This window comes from Chamaea fasciata, unplaced genomic scaffold (assembly GCF_029207755.1).
Source record: "Chamaea fasciata isolate MVZ Bird 193981 ecotype frontalis unplaced genomic scaffold, bChaFas1.0.hap1 SCAF_30, whole genome shotgun sequence".
NCBI classification, from domain to species: Eukaryota; Metazoa; Chordata; class Aves; order Passeriformes; family Sylviidae; genus Chamaea; species Chamaea fasciata.
In genome coordinates this window covers 389,128-409,416 of record NW_027094115.1, presented here as the reverse complement: position 1 = coordinate 409,416, position 20,289 = coordinate 389,128, and the positions used below count along the sequence as shown (strand labels likewise).

General features: G+C 58.3%; 1 protein-coding gene across 1 annotated transcript; it reads right to left on the bottom strand.

Moving 5' to 3' along the window:
- Window positions 1–6,372: 6,372 nt before the first annotated feature.
- On the bottom strand, window positions 6,373–16,960 carry LOC136302683 (uncharacterized). Its single transcript, XM_066206170.1, is given in 5 exon segments — window positions 6,373–7,176; window positions 9,929–10,125; window positions 11,592–11,742; window positions 15,594–15,664; window positions 15,666–16,960. Coding segments are annotated over 5 exon segments (1,980 nt in total). The 5' UTR covers window positions 16,932–16,960; the 3' UTR covers window positions 6,373–6,881.
- Between the last annotated feature and the right edge of the window lie 3,329 nt (window positions 16,961–20,289).

The following is a 20,289-nucleotide window of genomic DNA, read 5'->3' as shown; positions in this document are numbered from 1 at the left end:
TTGAGGGAATCCATCACTGTGACAGCCATGGGACGAACGCCTTCGATCCCTTCCCGGCTCCATAAATCCCTGCCACGACTCGGGAAAGCTCCCGTTTCCTGCTCCCCACATTCCAGAGGGGTTCGCGTTCCCAAAATCCCTGGGAGGGGTGCGGGGATGCTCCTGGATGCAGGAGAGGATTTCTTGGAGCTGGGGAGGAGGAACTGGGGCCGGGAGCTGCCCGGGCTTTTCCAGCCGGGCTCGGGAAGGATTTGGGACACCGGGATGTCCCCGAGCTGTGGGCAGGGGCTGGGAAACTTGGGAAAAGGGGAGGAAAGGGGGATTGGAAACCAGGGAATGGGCAGGGATTCCCACCCCTGGGACTAACTGACCATTCCCTGCCCATCCATGGATCATTCCCTGCCCATCCATGGGTCATTCCCTGCCCATCCATGGGTCATTCCCTGCCCATCCATGGGTCATTCCCTGCCCATCCATGGGTCATTCCCTGCCCATCCATGGGTCATTCCCTGCCCATCCATGGGTCGTTCCCTGCCCATTCCCTGCCCATTCCCTGGACGGGAGCCTGCCAAAGGCCTTGGATTTGGGATTTCAGTGCCTTCTCTCCCCGCTTTCCCCCTCCGGGGCCGTGTCCGTCCCTCCGGCTGCTGCTCCAGCGCTGCATTCGGGGCTGGAGGCTCAGGGAAAGCTCGGGACAGGGAAGTGGCTTGGATCTTTCCAAGATTTTCTCGGGAAGCTCTGTTCCGCCTGGCTGCCACACGCAGCGCTCGTGTCCAGCTGGGATGGATCCTTCTCCCTTTAGTGGGAATGCTCTGGAAAAGGCGGCGGTGTGACAGACCTTGGGATGGCCCCAATCCCTTCTCCCGATCCCGGGAACGGCCCCGGTCCCTTCTCCCGATCCCGGGAACGGCCCCGGTCCCTTCTCCTGATCCCGGGAACGGCCCCGGTCCCTTCTCCTGATCCCGGGAACGGCCCCGGTCCCTTCTCCTGATCCCGGGAACGGCCCCGGTCCCTTCTCCCGATCCCGGGAACGGCCCCGGTCCCTTCTCCCGATCCCGGGAACGGCCCCGGTCCCTTCTCCCGATCCCGGGAACGGCCCCGGTCCCTTCTCCTGATCCCGGGAACGGCCCCGGTCCCTTCTCCTGCCCCTCATTCCCTGGGAAGGGCCCCTCATTCCCGATGAGCACTACCTGACCTTTGGTGCCCTCGTTCCCGGTGTTTTTCACTGAATTCCTGTGCCACACATCCCGGCATTTCCCAGAGTTTTGGTGGCCCGTCCAGCCTGGCCTTGGGCACTCCCAGGGATCCAGGGGCAGCCACAGCTCCTCTGGGAATTCCATCCCGGCCCCTCAGGGAGAAGTTTCTTCCTAGAAAACCCTGGCTAGCGTGTGGCTCCCCCCAGGATTCCTTGGACCCTCCTGCAACCCCTCCCTGCCCCTCGGGCTGCTCCGAGGAGTAATTAATTTCTAATTAAGCCATCCCGTGTGGAAGCAATTCCCTCTCTCCCCTTTTCCCTCCCTTCCCTTTGGAATTCCCGACGCCCAGGAGGTTCCTCGGCCCTGGAAACACCAAATCCGACTGAATTCCTCATTCCCCAACCCCCCAGCGCGGCTTGGTTCCCAGGCTCTGCAATCTCCCGGCAGCTCCCGCTCGGAGCTCAGTAATTACCGGGGTAATTAACGCTAATTACTGCTGGCAACCAGCGGGAATTCTCCACCCTCCAGGAACCCCAAAGCCGCCCCAAAAGGACCGCGGCGCCTCCTGAGCAGCACGGATTCCCTCCCATCCCCACGCCTCGAGCCCGGACTGCTCCTCCCTGAGCTCCGGGGTTTTTTTGGGAAGCATCCCGGAGCGCCCCGGCTGCCATGGAAACGGCGCCATCCGCCCTGTGAGCCAGGAGCTGCCTTGAACCTCGGATTCCCTGCTTTGTTTTCTTTTCCGGGATCTTTTGGACTCGGGATGCGTCCATGGGAATGAGGCTGCGCCAGGGCGGGAATTCAGCGGGATGGGCTCGCTCAAAGCTGCCGATCCCGCTGGGAAAGCGCCGAAAGCGCCAAGGATTGGGGAGTTTTGGGCTCACCCCCTGATTTTGGGGCGTTTCCCGTGGAATTGGAGGTGTGGGAATGTGGAATTCCCTCTCCCTGTGTGACTGAGGGGGAATTTTGTACCCAGAAATGGCGCGACCTCATTTTATGGGCTGGGGGAGAAATTCCCCGTTAGGAACAGCCCTGGAAAGGGGATGGGACGATCCCGATGGATCCGCTGGGATCTGGATCTCACTGGGAAGGGATGATCCCAATGGATCCGTCAGGATCTGGATCTCACTGGGAAGGGATGATCCCAATGGATCCGTCAGGATCTGGATCTCACTGGGAAGGGATGATCCCAATGGATCCATCAGGATCTGGATCTCACTGGGAAGGGATGATCCCGATGGATCCGTTGGGATCCGAATCCCGCTGGGATGGGATGATCCCAATGAAGGAAAGGCCCCGCTGGGATCCGAATCCCGCTGGGAAGGGATGATCCCAGTGAAGGAAAGGCCCCACTGGGATCTGAATCCTGCTGGGATGGGATGATCCCAGTGAAGGAAAGGCCCCGCTGGGATCCGAATCCCGCTGGGATGGGATGATCCCAGTGAAGGAAAGGCCCCACTGGGATCTGAATCCCGCTGGGATGGGATGATCCCAGTGAAGGAAAGGCCCCGCTGGGATCCGAATCCCGCTGGGATGGGATGATCCCGGTGAAGGAAAGGCCCCGCTGGGATCCGAATCCTGCTGGGATGGGATGATCCCAGTGAAGGAAAGGCCCCGCTGGGATCCGAATCCCGCTGGGATGGGGGATCCGGCCCGGCGTTCACGGGAAGCCCGGCTGGGAGCGTGCGGGTGTTCACCGCTTCCCTCCTTTTTCCCGGATTAATCTCTGCTGGAAAACCAACAGCCGGAGTTTACCGGGCCCGTGGGACGGAGCCGAGCCCGGGAACGCCGCTTTAATTAAAATCCGGAATTCCAGTCAGCCGGAACTGCCGGCGGGGGCTGGATGCTCCTGCAATTCCCACCTGGAACGTTCCGCCATCAGCGCACGGAGGGCTTGGAGCAGCACGGATTGCACATTCCCGGCGGGAGCAGCGGGATTTGGGAAGCCCGGCCTGGGAAGGGGAGCCAGGCTCCATCAGGGACACTGGAAAGGCTGGGAATCGACGGGAGAACAGAGCAGCCCTGAGCCCTCCCCGCGCTCCAGGAGGGATCGGAGCCTTCTCCGTGGTTTGGGAATCACTGCCGCGCTCCCGGCCCTGAATTTGAGGAGGAATTTTGGGAATTGTCTCTTTTTCCCGTTTTGGTGACGTTGCAGGGCAAACCCCTCCCACCGAGGGTGCCCCAAACCCGTCATCCATCTTTTTTATGGAATTCCAGCTTTTCCACCTTTTCCACGTCTTCCCCGCTCCCGCCCCTCCTCCCCTCGTTAAGGGACAACGAACCATTCTCCACGTCAAAGGAATATTTATCCATGGAAATCCACGCTGGGACAATCCCGAGACGCTTTGGGAAGGACGGTTGGGTTTCCCCTCTCTTGGGATGCTCCCACGGGAAGAACTTCCCAGAAAGCTCCTCCCAGCTGCCGCCACCCCAAATCCCGAATCCCCCGGAGATGTCAGAGTGGCAGGGCTGGATTTGGGGGGGATATTCCAGAGGAACGGGATTTGGGGTGGATATTTTTTGCAGGAACGGGATTTGGGGGGGATATTCCGCAGGAACGGGATTTGGGGTGGATTTCTGCAGGAACAGGATTTGGGGTGGATATTCCAGAGGAACAGGATTTGGGGGGGATATTCCAGAGGAACGGGATTTGGGGGGGATTTCTGCAGGAACAGGATTTGGGGTGGATATTCCAGAGGAACGGGATTTGGGGGGGATATTCCGCAGGAACGGGATTTGGGGCGGATATTCCAGAGGAACGGGATTTGGGGTGGATATTTTTTGCAGGAACGGGATTTGGGGGGGATATTCCAGAGGAACAGGATTTGGGGTGGATATTCCAGAGGAACAGGATTTGGGGTGGATTTCTGCAGGAACAGGATTTGGGGTGGATATTCCAGAGGAACAGGATTTGGGGCGGATATTCCGCAGGAACGGGATTTGGGGGGGATATTCCAGAGGAACGGGATTTGGGGGGGATATTCCAGAGGAACGGGATTTGGGGCGGATATTCCAGAGGAACGGGATTTGGGGCGGATATTCCAGAGGAACAGGATTTGGGGTGGATTTCTGCAGGAACAGGATTTGGGGTGGATATTCCAGAGGAACAGGATTTGGGGGGGATATTTTTTGCAGGAACGGGATTTGGGGCGGGTATTCCAAGGAAAAGGGGGATTCCCGTGCGAAGCTTTGCATTAGAATGATTGTGTCCATTTTCAGCCGGATGTGGGATTTTGGGGCAGGGGTGGCGGCATTTGGGAGAAGAATAAATTCCAAAATCCCAGCATGGGGAAGGCTGGAAGGGCCCACGGTGGGTCCTGAAGGCTGAAAATGGGAAATTTTTTTGGATTGCGATGATTTTAATGGAAAACAAACCCCAGGAGCTCCTGGGCCGGGCTCTGTGACTTCCCACCAGGGCTCCAGCAAGGACGCGGAAATGCCCAAAATCCCAAATCCCGTCATTCCCTGCGGGAACGCTCCATAAACAGCGGATCCTGCGCTTCCATCCTGGAACGCTCGGCCACGAGGAGCCCTCGAGGGACAGAAAACAAGAACAAGAATAAAGACAAGGATGGGCGGGGCGGGCCTTGTATCCACGGCAATCCCAGAAAAAACGCTCCGAACAATGGGAATCGCTCCCGGATGGATCCTTGGCTTCAGCATCCAAAGGCGCCGCCGGATCCTTGGCTCTGACTTCCAAAGGGGCCGGGGTTTTTCTGCCAAACAGAGCCAAAGCAGGGACGGGGCCCGGTTTGAATCAAAAATCCAGCAAAATTCCCCAAATCCAAGAAAATCCCCAAATCCAGGGGTCGGCGCTGGGGGAGGGACGGTCCCACATGGAACGGGGATTTGGGAGCGGATTCTGGGCGGGGATGGGCAGGGCTTTGGGATTTGCTGCTCCTGTTCAGTGGGAACGGGAATTCCTGCGTTTCAGGACACAAAGCTGAGCTTGAAACCAAAGGTTTCGGGATCGGGAGGTAGCTCCAGGCTGGGATTTGGGATTTGGGAGTTTTCCGGGTGCTTCCAAAGGGTGGGAGCAGAGCTCTGGGGCATTCCCAGCCCCAGGAAAAAAATCTGATTTTCCTTCCAGGTGCCAGGGAACGGGCAAAGTGAATCCCTCTGATTTGAGATCCGCTTAAAAAACCTGGAAAAGCCTCTGGATTCAGCTGTCCAGGAGACGGGAATGGAGCTGGGACCGGGACACTTCTCCGGAGCTCATCCCTCGTTTCTCCAGCCTCCCAGTGAATCCAGTCGGGAGCCTGATCTCCACACCCCAAAGGAGAACTCGGAGCAGCAGCTGGGAGCCAGTTCCCCCCAGACTGTCCCCAGATTTGTGGCATTTGCTCCCGGCAACTCCAGTTTATCCACCTGGGATTTCCTTCCCTTTTCTCCTCACTCCGGGGCGTGACTTCATCCACTGGAGGAGTCCAGGGAAAATTATCCATTCGAAGGAAAATATTCCACAAATCCACGCACGCATCGCAAACCTCACGGTTTTCCCAAAGGAAAAATAAAAAGAAAAAATTCCTGGTTCAAACAAAATCCAGGAGGCGGAAGGGAACCCTCCGAACCCTGGGGGTGAAACCAGCTCTGGAGAATTCCCGACCTCCCCGCAACCCTTGTTTTTGGGATGGAATCCGTTTCCAGAGGGTGGGAATTACGTCAGGGGGGTGTCTCCTTTCCCAGAGCTCCGTGGCATTCCAGAGTCCATCCAAGAGGAGTCACCTTGGATTCCTAGGGAATCACAGGAACTCCTTGTGGCGGCTGAGGAAGAGCAGCTAAAGCCCAGCTCAGCTCGGAGATCCTTCGGGAGATCCTTTGGGAGAACCTTCGGAGATCCTTCAGGAGATCCTTTGGGAGATCTTTCAGGAGATCCTTTGGATATCCTTCAGGAGATCCTTTGGGAGATCTTTCAGGAGATCCTTCGGGAGACCCTTTGGGAGATCCTTCGGGAGATCCTTCTGGAGATCCTTTGGAGATCCTTCAGGAGATCCTTCGGGAGAACCTTCGGGAGAACCTTCGGGAGAACCTTTGGGAGATCCTTTGGAGATCCTTCAGGAGATCCTTCGGGAGATCTTTCAGGAGATCCTTCAGGAGATCCTTTGGAGAACCTTCAGGAGATCTTTTGGGAGAACCTTCGGGAGCTCCTTTGGGAGAACCTTCGGGAGATCCTTTGGAGAACCTTCGGGAGATCCTTTGGGAACCTCCACTCTGATGAGCAGGTTTGGAGGCCACGGAGCAGTGGGATGTGGATGCCGGAGATGATTCCGAGGCCATGAAGGAAGTCCAGGATCTGCGCTGTGGCCGATGATCCCCCATGGAGCTGGCAAAAGCCTTTGTGGGGTTTTGGGATTCAAGATCCCCCTGGATATCCAGCGGGGAGAATGACGCTAAGGATGGGAGGAGGGAAGTGCAGGACGGGGTCGTTTTCCACGGGGTGGGATGCACCGAGAGATCCCTCCTGCCTTGCAGAGAGCATGGAAGGGCCGACCCGTGCTGGAATTCCGGAGAAAAACCCGGCTCTGTCCCATTCCTGCGCGCCCTCCATCTCCAACCAGGCGGTGAAAACATTCCGACGGAACACACGGAGCTCATCCCAAGGGAAAGAGGCGGGAAGCCAGCGCGGCAGACGCCGGCGCGGCACAAGCCGGGCGGTGCCACCGAGGTGGCGGGGCGGGGACAGCCCTAGGTGAGCGTGTTGGAGTAGAAGCTGAAGCTCTCGGAGACCGTCTTGGAGTCGCTGCGGGAGGAGCCGTTGGAGGTCACGTCCAGGGAGAGCCGCTCGGCCTGGCCGGGCTCGTCCGGCTCCTCGTCGGCCGCGCCGAGCGCCGAGGCCACGGTGGTGGTGTCCATGCGGCTGAGCTTGGACACGGAGCTGTGCGTGTGCAGGAAGCGCGCCGAGCGCAGCTCCAGCCCCTCGTACTCGCCGGCGCTGACGCACGGGCACCACCGGAAGGCGTGCTTGAATCCCACCCGGAACCTGGCCGCAGGGACGGCAGAGACGTGGAATGGGACAAGGGGGTCGGGAAAGACACGGACACGGGGGGGAAGAGACGTGGGGATGGCCGGTGGGATGGAGATGGACAGAGGAATGGGATGGAGATGGATGAAGGAATGGGATGGACAGAGGAATGGGATGGAGATGGACAAAGGAATGGGATGGAGATGGACAGAGGAATGGGATGGAGATGGGCAAAGGAATGGGATGGAGATGGACAGAGGAATGGGATGGAGATGGACAGAGGAATGGGATGGAGATGGACAAAGGAATGGGATGGACAGAGGAATGGGATGGAGATGGACAGAGGAATGGGATGGAGATGGGCAAAGGAATGGGATGGAGATGGACAGAGGAATGGGATGGAGATGGACAGAGGAATGGGATGGAGATGGACAGAGGAATGGGATGGAGATGGACAGAGGAATGGGATGGAGATGGGCAGAGGAATGGGATGGAGATGGGCAGAGGAATGGGATGGAGATGGGCAAAGGAATGGGATGGAGATGGGCAAAGGAATGGGATGGAGATGGGCAGAGGAATGGGATGGAGATGGGCAAAGGAATGGGATGGAGATGGGCAGAGGAATGGGATGGAGATGGACAAAGGAATGGGATGGAGATGGACAGAGGAATGGGATGGAGATGGACAAAGGAATGGGATGGAGATGGGCAAAGGAATGGGATGGAGATGGACAGAGGAATGGGATGGAGATGGGCAGAGGAATGGGATGGAGATGGATGAAGGAATGGGATGGAGATGGATGAAGGAATGGGATGGAGATGGGCAAAGGAATGGGATGGAGATGGGCAGAGGAATGGGATGGAGATGGATGAAGGAATGGGATGGAGATGGATGAAGGAATGGGATGGAGATGGGCAGAGGAATGGGATGGACAGAGGAATGGGATGGAGATGGGCAAAGGAATGGGATGGAGATGGACAAAGGAATGGGATGGAGATGGATGAAGGAATGGGATGGAGATGGATGAAGGAATGGGATGGAGATGGACAGAGGAATGGGATGGAGATGGATGAAGGAATGGGATGGAGATGGATGAAGGAATGGGATGGAGATGGACAGAGGAATGGGATGGAGATGGGCAAAGGAATGGGATGGAGATGGGCAAAGGAATGGGATGGAGATGGATGAAGGAATGGGATGGAGATGGATGAAGGAATGGGATGGAGATGGGCAAAGGAATGGGATGGAGATGGGCAAAGGAATGGGATGGAGATGGACAAAGGAATGGGATGGAGATGGATGAAGGAATGGGATGGAGATGGACAGAGGAATGGGATGGAGATGGATGAAGGAATGGGATGGAGATGGATGAAGGAATGGGATGGAGATGGATGAAGGAATGGGATGGAGATGGATGAAGGAGTGGGATGGAGATGGACAGAGGAATGGGATGGAGATGGACAAAGGAATGGGATGGAGATGGACAGAGGAATGGGATGGCCAAAGGAGGTGGGAAAGACATGGATGTGGCCAAAGGAATTGGGATGGACACAGCCAAAGGAAGGGGGAGATAAGGCTGAGCTTTTCTAAACATGACGGAATTGCCATCTTTCTCTGAGGGGAGGAAAAACCCTTGGAGAAACAAGGAACCCACCGAGAAATGAAAAACCCCCCGAGAACCGGGAAAACCCCCCGAGAACCGGAAAACCCCCTGAGAACCGGGAAAACCCTCCGAGAACTGGAAAACCCCCTGAGAACTGGGAAAACCCCCCGAGAACCAGGAAAACCCCCTGAGAACTGGGAAAAAACCCCCTGAGAACTGGGAAAAACCCCTGAGAACCGGGAAAACCCCCCGAGAACCGGAAAACCCCCCGAGAACCGGAAAACCCCCTGAGAACCGGGAAAACCCCCCGAGAACCGGAAAACCCCCTGAGAACCGGGAAAACCCCCTGAGAACCAGGAAAACCCCCCGAGAACCAGGAAAACCCCCCGAGAACCGGAAAACCCCCCGAGAACCGGGAAAACCCCCCGAGAACCGGAAAACCCCCCGAGAACCGGAAAACCCCCTGAGAACCAGGAAAACCCCCCGAGAACCAGGAAAACCCCCCGAGAACCGGAAAACCCCCCGAGAACCGGGAAAACCCCCCGAGAACCGGAAAACCCCCTGAGAACCGGGAAAACCCCCCGAGAACCGGAAAACCCCCTGAGAACCGGGAAAACCCCCCGAGAACCGGAAAACCCCCTGAGAACTGGGAAAACCCCCCGAGAACCGGAAAACCCCCTGAGAACTGGAAAACCCCCCGAGAACCGGAAAACCCCCCGAGAACTGGAAAACCCCCTGAGAACCGGGAAAACCCCCTGAGAACTGGGAAAAACCCCTGAGAACCAGGAAAACCCCCCGAGAACCGGGAAAACCCCCCGAGAACCAGGAAAACCCCCCGAGAACCAGAAAACCCCCTGAGAACCGGGAAAAAACCCTGAGAAACGGAAAAACCCCCCGAGAACCGGGAAAAAACCCCTGAGAACCCCATTTAGGAGTTGGGATTGTTTCAGCCGAGCTTTGCCCTCAGAACCCACGGCGATCGGGAAGGACCCCGCGTGAGAACTGTGCCTCCCCCCCCACCTCTGCCGGAAGGCGCAGAGGGCGGGACGGAACCATCCCAAAAACCGACGGAACCATCCCAAAAACCGACGCCCCCGCCCGTCCTCTCCTCCGGGCCCCCGCCTCTCGTCTCCCCGCGGTGCGTTCCCGCTCCTGAGGCGGCCCCACCTGTCGTTGAGGCAGCAGTAGATGATGGGGTTGTACATGGTGGAGCTCATGGCCAGCCACATGACGGCCAGGTAGAGCTGCTGGATGGACCTGCGCAGGTACCACTCGGGCCGCAGGTACTGCAGCGTGAAGTAGACGTGGTAGGGCAGCCAGCAGAGCGCGAAGGTGCACACCACGATGATCATCATCTTCACCACCTGCCGCGGGGGACAGCCATCCAGCAGCCATTCCAAGCCGCGGGAATGGCCTTTCCAAGGTGCGGGAATGGCCTTTCCAAGGCGCGGGAACGGCCTTTCCAAGGCGCGGGAACGGCCTTTCCAAGGCGCGGGAATGGCCTTTCCAAGGCTCGGGAACGGCCTTTCCAAGCCCCGGGAATGGCCTTTCCATGGCGCGGGAATGGCCTTTCCAAGCCCCGGGAATGGCCTTTCCAAGGCGCGGGAACGGCCTTTCCAAGGCGTGGGAACGGCCTTTCCAAGGCTCGGGAATAGCCTTTCCAAGCCTCGGGAACGGCCTTTCCAAGGCGTGGGAATGGCCTTTCCAAGCCCCGGGAATGGCCTTTCCAAGGCTCGGGAACGGCCTTTCCAAGCCCCGGGAATGGCCTTTCCAAGCCCCGGGAATGGCCTTTCCATGGCACGGGAATGGCCTTTCCAAGCCCCGGGAATGGCCTTTCCATGGCACGGGAATGGCCTTTCCAAGCCCCAGGAATGGCCTTTCCAAGGCGTGGGAATGGCCTTTCCAAGCCTCGGGAACGGCCTTTCCGAGCCGTGGTCAATGTCTCAGTTAAACTACGCTTGTGGAGGAGATGTCCACAGGACTCTGCTCCATCTTCAACCCATCCATCGGTCGTTCCCAACCTTTTTTGGGCCTTGGAGACCTTTCCAACTGGAAACGACATCTCAGCTAAACCACACCTGTGGAGGAGGTGTCCTAAACCCAATCCATCGGTCATCCCACCCTCCGGAATGGCCATTCCGACCAGGAACGCGTGGTCAGCGTCTTGGTTGCCCTCCGCAGCTGTGGAGGAGGTGTCCAGAGGACTCCGCTCCCTCTTCCGCCACCAAGTCCTCCCCTGCTCCTGGTGAGGGCGCTCCCTGGTGAAGGGTTTGGGGCTGGGACTGGCTGGGATCGGCCATGGATCATGGATCCAGCCATGCCCGGAATTCCTCACCTTCCTCCTGGCCAACACCTGGTTGGGATTGGCCAGGAATTCTGGATCCAGCCCCTCCCGGGATTCCTTCCCTTGGGGAGATTGGCCAGGAATTGTGGATCCAGCCCCTCCCGGAATTCCTTCCCTTGGGGACATTGGCCAGGAATTGTGGATCCAGCCCCTCCCGGAATTCCTCACCTTGTGGAGATTGGCCAGGAATTGTGGATCCAGCCCCTCCCGGAATTCCTCACCTTGTGGAGATTGGCCAGGAATTGTGGATCCAGCCCCTCCCGGAATTCCTTCCCTTGGGGACATTGGCCAGGAATTGTGGATCCAGCCCCTCCCGGAATTCCTCACCTTGTGGAGATTGGCCAGGAATTGTGGATCCAGCCCCTCCCGGAATTCCTCACCTTGTGGAGATTGGCCAGGAATTCTGGATCCAGCCCCTTCCGGAATTCCTCACCTTGTGGAGATTGGCCAGGAATTCTGGATCCAGCCCCTCCCGGAATTCCTCACCTTCCTCTTGGCCGACACCTGCTCGTGGTAGCGGTCGGAGGAGTCTCCGGGGATGGCGCTGGCCCAGAGCGTGCGGCCGACGGCGCCGTAGGCGCAGCCGATCACCAGCAGCGGCAGCAGGTACAGCAGCACCGTCATGGAAAAGTGGTACCTGGAAAAAAAACCGGGAGAATCCCTGAGGATCCAGCAGGGATGGCCATGGAAAAGTGGTACCAGGAAAAAACAACCAGGAGAATCCCTGAGGATCCGGTGCCCCCAGGCAGAGCTGGGAGGGAAGGAGCCGCACTCGGAAAGAGGATTCGGCGCAATTCCGGCTCAGCTCTGCAATTCCCGCAGAGTCGGGCTGGGAAGAATTCCCGGCTCTGGCCGCGGTCTTCTCCCTCTCCCCGCTGCGGATCCCTCCCATCCCCGTTTGGAATGAAACCTCCGGAGACCCAGCGCGCCCTCGGGAAGAGGAGATTTCCCCCTCTGGGATCACTGTACCCCCCGGGGGTGTTTTCCAGCCGGATCCAGCCGCTCCAGGGGGATTCTCCCCTCGGCACCTCCCGGCTTGGGATGTAGCCGGGAAATTCCCGGGGAATTCCCGAAAATTCCCTCGGGGAAGGATGTTTGGAGCTGAGCTTTCCCTCTCGCTCCTCAGCTCTTCCCACGTTATCCTGGCGATGGAGGCGGTCTGTGCCCCCACCTGTCGGCTGGAATTCCTGCTGGAAAAGTGGGATTTGGGAACAGGAACTCATGGGAATGTTGAGAAGAAAGAAAGGACTTGGCTGCGGAGCAAACGCCAGGAATGGGAGCGCTGGGAATGCTGTGGGAATTCTGGGAATGCTGTGGGAGAATTGAGAACACTGGGGGAGCACTGGGAATGCTGTGGGAGTTCTGGGAATGCTGTGGGAGCACTGGGAATGCCATGGGAGCACTGGGAATGCTGTGGGAATTCTGGGAACGCTGTGGGAATTCTGGGAACGCTGTGGGAGCACTGGGATTGCTGGTGGAGTTCTGGGAATGCTGTGGGACACTGAGAATGCCGTGGGAGCACTGGGAATGCTGGTGGAATTCTGGGAACGCTGTGGGACACTGGGAATGCCGTGGGAGCACTGGGAATGCTGGTGGAATTCTGGGAATGCCGTGGGAGCTCGGGGAATGCTGGTGGAATTCTGGGAATGCCGTGGATCAGTGACGAGTTGGTTTAAAAGGAAATCCAATAATTCCGTGTTTCACCGCAGGAGGGGACGGAGGCTCCGACCTTGCAGAAAATCCCGGAAAATCCTCTCCTCCCTAAAGTCCAAACCCACAGGCGTGGCTGGCGGCAGCTTGGAAAACTTCCCAAATCCCGCCCGCTCCGCGGGAATTTTCTTCCCCAGGTTTTGTGGCCTCCGGGGGGATTTTTGGCCTCCAAATCCCACCTCCCGCATCTTTCCAAGGGTTTGGACTCCAGTCTCCAGCCCAGGCGCTCCCAGCGCTGCTCCCGCTCCTCTTGCCGGGAGCTTGGATCGAATCCCAGCTCCGGAGGGTGAGGAGCAGCTCTGGGAATTCCTCCGCGGGGAACAGGCTGCGCCTGGCCCCGCTGCTGCTCGCTCCCGGAATCTGATTTTCCCCGGCCCTAATTCCATTTGGGATGGGCTCCGGCAGGGCTGGATCGCGTTTGCCTCATTCCGGAGGCGTCTCGGCGGCTCCAGAGGAGGATTTTGTCGTGGTTCCCATGGAATTCCAGATCCTCCGAGCGCTGCAGGAATGTCTGGAGGAGCTGCGGGATAACGTCAGCAGCGGCAGAGCCGCGCGTCCAGAGGTGTCTGGGCTCCGAGAGCTGCTCCAGGCAGCCCCGGGAATTCTTTTGGGATTCTTTTGGAAGCGGGGCCATTGTCCTGCCCGCGGCATTCCCGGGATCGGGGCGCTCCGGGGAAAATCGGGATTTGCAGCCGGGAGGGTTGTGGGATCTGGTGTGGGAGGATGGAGCTGCCGCCCTCGTTTTCCCTGGCAAATCCCGGGAATGTTGGCACAAAAGGGATGTCGCCGGGGGATCTGGATTCCCAGAGGATCCAGGGGCGGCTTCTCCCTTCCCTCAACAGCCCGAACGGCCACCGATGGAATTCCTGATCCCTTTGGGAAGCAGGCATCGGAGGCTGGATGGAATCCCGCGGAATTATCGGCTCCACCCGAAAACAGGGATGTTTTCCAGGGAAAAACCGGCTCTGGTAACCTCTGCACGCCGGGCTTGTGCTCCCCGCAGGTTTTCCAAAGGAATTCCCTCCCCAAAGTGTTGGAATTCTCCTGTTTTCCCTGGGTTTTCTCCTCCTTTTTTTTTTTTTTTTGCCCTGGGAACTGGAAAAAGGGCGGAATTTTTTTTCCTCCTGGTGCTGCAAACGGAGCAGCTGCCAGCGGAGTGTTCCCGGAATAACCGCTCCGAGGCCATGGAGCGGGGAAAGGGCCGGAATGAGGCCTCTGGAATGACCCAAACACCTGTCCCGTGTTATTTAGGGCAGGAAAATCCCATCCCGGGATCCACTCGGGGAATTCCCGAGGATTGGAGACGCCACCGAGCCGCGAGCTCTTCCCAATCCCCGAATCCTTTGGGATTTACCCATCCCGAAGCTGCCGGGGATCTCCTTTCCCAGTTTTCCCAGCCCCGGAGCGTCGATCCCTCCTGGATTTAACGTTTTCCTTTGGGATCAACCTTTGGAAATGCCACCGGAATGATGCGTCCCAGCCTCATTCCGGGCTGGGAATCTTGGAATATTCTGGGCTGGGAGGGATCGCCAAGGATGGAGCGAGGTTGGAAAAGCTCCCCGGAGCGCTCCGGCCCCGGCGCGGTCTGTGCCGCTCTGGGAATGAGGTGACAAAGGACACCGGGGGGGCGGGGTGGCACTGGCCGCTCCTGGGCCTGGACACCTGCCCTGGCTCCAGCGCAATTCCAGAGTGGAATTCCACAGCTCCGACTTCTCCCTCCTCAGGGCTGGAGAGCACAGACTCCTTCTTTATTCCCTTCTTTATTCCCTTTTTAAATCCCTTTTTTAATTATTATTCCCTTTTTATTTCCCTATTCTATTCCCATCTTTATTCCCTATTTTATTCCCTTTTTTTTTGATTCCCTATTTTATTCCCTTTTTTTGATTCCCCATTTTATTGGTTTCTTCATTCCCTTTTTCATTCCCATCTTTATTCCCTATTTTATTCCCTTTTCATATTCCTTTCTCATTCCCATTTGTAGCCTCTGTTTTATTCCTTCCCCCCTCAGCCCTTTTTTTCTTCAACACCTGACTGTTGACTCCCCTTGGCAAACCATGCCCAGACCCTTTGGAAATTCCGGGAGCTCCTTCCCCTTTCCCTCCTCCTTTTTCCTTTCCTCCTCTCCCTCTCCCTTTCCCTCTTTCTTTTCCCCTTTCCCTTCCCTTTCCCTCCTCCTTTCTCTTTTCCTCCTCTCCCTTTCCCTTTCCTTTTTCCTCTTTTCCCCCTTTTTTCACCCTTTGTCTCCTCTTTTCCCCCTTTCCTTTTCCCTTTCCCTCCTCTTTTCCTTTTTCTTTTCCTCCTCTCCCTTTCCCCCTTTCTTTTCCCCTTTCCCTTCCCTTTCCCTCCTCTTTTCCCTTTCCCTCCTCTTTTCCTTTTTCTTTTCCTCCTCTCCCTTTCCCTTTCCTTTTTCCTCTTTCCCCCTTTTCCCCCTTTCCCTTTCCTTCCCCCTTTCCTTTCCCCTTTCCCTCTTCCTTTTTCCTTTCCTCCTCTCCCTCTCCCTTTCCCCCTTTCTTTTCCCCTTTTTCCCCCTCTTCCTCTTTCCCTTCCCTTTCCCTCCTCCTTTCTCTTTTCCTCCTCTTTTCCTTTTTCTTTTCCTCCTCTCCCTTTCCCTTTCCTTTTTCCTCTTTTCCCCCTTTTTTCACCCTTTGTCTCCTCTTTTCCCCCTTTCCCTTCCCTTTCCCTCCTCTTTTCCCTTTCCCTCCTCTTTTCCTTTTCCTTTCCTCCTCTCCCTCCTTCCCTTTCCCCCGTTTCCCCGCGGATTTCCCCGCTCCCACTCACGTTTTTCCGGACGTGGCTCCTCCGGGCTCCGGCCACTCCACGAGGCAGACGACGCGTCCCGGGAGCCGGGGCGGTGACGGAGAAATATCCCTGGGGAAAGGCCAGCAGGAGCGCCAGGAGCCAGATCAGCCCCATCAGCGCCTTGGTGGCCGCGGCCGAGAGGCGCGGCCGGAGCGGGTGGATGATGGCCATGTACCTGTGGGGAAAAGCGGGAATGGGGGCGGGAAAATCCCGGAGTTCTGGCTCTGGGAACAGTGGGAAAATACCAGAGTTCCGGCTCTGGGAAAAGTGGGAATTGGGGCGGGAAAATCCTGGAGTTACAGCTCTGGGAACAGCAGGAATCAAGATTGGAAAATCCCAGTGTTCCCTTTGGGAGAAGCAGGAATCAGGGCTGGAAAATCCCAGCGTTCCAGCTCTGGGAAAAGCGGGGAATGGGAGCTGGAAAATCCCAGTGTTCCAGCTCTGGGAAAAGCGGGAATGGGAGCTGGAAAATCCCAGTGTTCCAGCTCTGGGAAAAGCGGGAATCGGAGCTGGAAAATCCCAGTGTTCCAGCTCTGGGAAAAGCGGGAATGGGAGCTGGAAAATCCCAGTGTTCCCTTTGGGAAAACAAAGGATGGGGCGGGAATTTGGGAGCCGAGGGAACTGCTGGGCCCTGAGTTCTTTGGGATCTTGCTGAGGCGCCTCGGTGCCAGCCCCGATCCCGAATTTCCTGCCATTGTCCGGAGTGTTCGGAACAACTTCCGCATGTTTTTCTTCCGTGCCCAGGGCTGGAGCAGTTCCAGGGAAAGGAGGCGATGGAGGAACTTCCAGCACAAATCCCCCCCCAGAGCCACGATGGATCCCGCAAAAAATTCCGTTGGGGGATTCCCGGGGGAGCCGTGGATTCCCCCGGATCTCAGAAAGTGCCCGGGGCCGGGCTGGGCAGGGCTTGGAGCAGCCTGGGATTTCAGGTGGGATTTGAGGTCCTTCCCAATCCCGCCCTGTCCAGGATTCCCGGATCCCATGGATCAAACCACAGTCCTCACTTGCTCCGGGGCGGCTTTTCCAAGTTTTTCCAAGGCCGTTCCATTCCCTGGGAATTGCCTGCAGGGAGGGAGAGGGACTGGGGGGAATTCTGCTCCTCCCAGGCCTCGCTCCGGATCCCATCGCTCTGCCGGACGTTGGGGCCACGAGCCCCATTCCACGCCACTTCCCTGATTTTTGGTGGAAATCGGGAATTCCAGCCCCATCCCAGCCGTGACTGGAACCCCAACCCAGCCCTGCTGCTCCTGATCCCGCCTCTGCCCATTCCCATTCCCATTCCCGGCTCTCCCTGTTCCCAATCCCAGTTCTCCCCATTCCCCAATCCCAGTTCTCCCCATTCCCAATCCAAGTTCTCCCCATTCCCAATCCCAGTTCTCCCCGTTCCCAATCCCAGTTCTCCCCATTCCCAATCCCAGTTCTCCTCATTCCCAATCCCAGTTCTCCCCATTCCCAGTCCCGATCCCGTCTCTCCCCATTCCCAATCCCAGTTCTCCCCGTTCCCAATCCCAGTTCTCCTCATTCCCAATCCCAGTTCTCCTCATTCCCAATCCCAGTTCTCCTCATTCCCAGTCCTGATCCCATCTCTCCCCATTCCCAATCCCAGTTCTCCCCATTCCCAATCCCAGTTCTCCCCATTCCCAATCCCAGTTCTCCCCATTCCCAGTCTCGATCCCGTCTCTCCCCGTTCCCAATCCCAGTTCTCCCCATTCCCAGTCCCGATCCCGTCTCTCCCCATTCCCAATCCCAGTTCTCCCCATTCCCAATCCCAGTTCTCCCCATTCCCCAATCCCAGTTCTCCCCGTTCCCAATCCCAGTTCTCCCCATTCCCAATCCCAGTTCTCCCCGTTCCCAATCCCAGTTCTCCCCATTCCCAGTCCCGATCCCGTCTCTCCCCATTCCCAATCCCAGTTCTCCCCATTCCCCAATCCCAGTTCTCCCCATTCCCAATCCCAGTTCTCCCCATTCCCCAATCCCAGTTCTCCCCATTCCCAATCCCGTCTCTCCCCATTCCCAATCCCAGTTCTCCCCATTCCCAATCCCGTCTCTCCCCATTCCCAATCCCAGTTCTCCCCATTCCCCAATCCCAGTTCTCCCCATTCCCAATCCCAGTTCTCCCCGTTCCCAATCCCAGTTCTCCTCATTCCCAATCCCAGTTCTCCCCGTTCCCAATCCCAGTTCTCCCCATTCCCAATCCCAGTTCTCCCCATTCCCAATCCCAGTTCTCCCCATTCCCAGTCCCGATCCCGTCTCTCCCCGTTCCCAGCTCTCCCACGGATCCTTCTGCTGCCGGCCGGGAGCCATTCCTCCCATTCCAGGCTCCTGGAACAATTCCCTGCTTTTCCTGCCTTTCAGCTCCACTGTCAGCTCCCAGACATGGGAGAAGAGGAATTTTCCAAGGTTTGGAGCGGCCTGGAGGGGCTGAGGATGGGATTTGTTCCCTTCCTGATTCCTGGCTGGAATCTGGGATGCAGTGAAGCGCACGGAGGCTGCGGCTTCCAGGTGGGAGCCTGGATTTTTCGGGAAAACAAACCTCTCTCCAGGGTTTGCAGGTGCAGAAAGATGTTTCGGGAATGCTAATCCTCAAAAAATTCCCGACCTTCCTGTTTCGCTGCAGCTTCCCTGGATTTGCTTTCCTGGTTTTGTTTTGTTTTTTTGGGGGGAGGGGATGTTGGATCAAAGGCTGTAAATTAAATTATTCGCCCCAAAAAATAATCCCTGGAATTCATCCCAGCCCCTGGAAAGATCCCGAAGATCCTCCTGGAACGGCACCACGGGGAGAGAAACCGGAAATATCCCGGGCCTTCTTGATTATTGCCTCCGTGGATTTGAGGGAGAGGCTTCTGAGACGAAACCCACCCCGGGGTGCCGGTAACGGTGCGGAGCCTCATCCAGCCCCGCCTCTGCTTCCCAAAGGGAATCCTGGAGCCAGCGGCTCCGAAGGCGCAGGAAAAATGGCAGGAAGAGCGTCCCCCCCCCTCGGATCCCTGCCAGAATTCCCTTTATTCCCCGGGAGAGGCGGCAGAGGAACGCGGCCTTGGAAAAATCCGGAAGGCGCGGAGGGGGCGGCGAGGCTGCTCCGGAGCCAGGATTTGTCCCCCAGCCCCGAATTCCCGGCAGAGGGAGGGGACACCCTGGGGCTTCCGGGGCTTCGGTGTCCCCCGGTCCCACTGGGATCTGGGATCCTGGGCTTTGGATCACGGCTCCGGCGGGATCTGGGATCCTGGGCTTTGGATCACGGCTCCGGCGGGATCTGGGATCCTGGGCTTTGGATCATGGCTCCGGCGGGATCTGGGATCCTGGGCTTTGGATCACGGCTCTGGGGGATCTGGGATCCTGGGCTTTGGATCATGGCTCCGGCGGGATCTGGGATCCTGGGCTTTGGATCACGGCTCTGGGGGATCTGGGATCCTGGGCTTTGGATCACGGCTCCAGGGGGATCTGGGATCCGGAGCTTTGGATCACGGCTCTGGGGGGATCTGGGATCCTGAGCTTTGGATCATGGCTCTGGGGGGATCTGGGATCCTGGGCTTTGGATCACAGCTCCGGGGGGATCTGGGATCCTGGGCTTTGGATCACGGCTCCGGGGGGATCTGGGATCCGGCAGGAACTGGGCAGGGAAAACCCAACCCTGGCTGCCCAACGGAGGATTCCCAGAATCCCGGAATCCCAGGCTCCGGCCTCTCCCGCTGGATCCACCCCTGGAACCCGGCCGGGTTTGCCTGGGGACACCCCCAGGGCGGGAAGCTTTTCCCAGCCCGAGCCGCTCCTCAGACATTCCCAACCCAGCCCAAATCCATGGAATGGCTGCGGGCACGGCGGGAGGGAGGGAGGGGAGGGGAGGGGAGGGGAGGGAGGGGAGGGGAGGGGGAGGGGAGGGGAGGGGAGGGAGGGGAGGGGGAGGGGAGGGGAGGGGAGGGGAGGGGAGGGGAGGGGAGGAGAGGAGGAGAGGAGAGGAGAGGAGAGGAGAGGAGAGGAGAGGAGAGGAGAGGAGAGGAGAGGAGAGGAGAGGAGAGGAGAGGAGAGGAGAGGAGAGGAGAGGAGAGGAGAGGAGAGGAGAGGAGAGGAGAGGAGAGGAGAGGAGAGGAGAGGAGAGGAGAGGAGAGAGGAGAGGAGAGGAGAGGAGAGGAGAGGAGAGGAGAGGAGAGGAGAGGAGAGGAGAGGAGAGGAGAGGAGAGGAGAGGAGAGGAGAGGAGAGGAGAGGAGAGGAGAGGAGAGGAGAGAGGGCAGAGGCTGCTCCAGAGGCTGCTCCAGCACCCGGCACCAGCCCCGGAGCCGTTCCCGAGCTCCGGCTGCTCCCAAAGGCACCTGCAGCCAGGGCTCGGGTATTTTTAGCAGCCGAATGAGCTTTGCGTTAATTGTGGTGGAACAGACGGATCTGAGCCGAGCCCCAGGCCTGGGGCCTGGGCAGGAGTGACCCTGATCCGGGATGGGGGCAGGGGTGACCCCGGTCACTGTCCCCGGGATGGGGGCAGGGGTGACCCCGGTCACTGTCCCCCGGGATCGGGGCAGGGGTGACCCCGTGACCCCGGTCACTGTCCCCGGGATTGGGGCAGGGGTGACCCCGGTCACTGTCCCCGGGATCAGGGCAGGGGTGACCCCGGTCACTGTCCCCGGGGACTGGGGCAGGGGTGACCCCGGTCACTGTCCCCGGGATCGGGGCAGGGGGTGACCC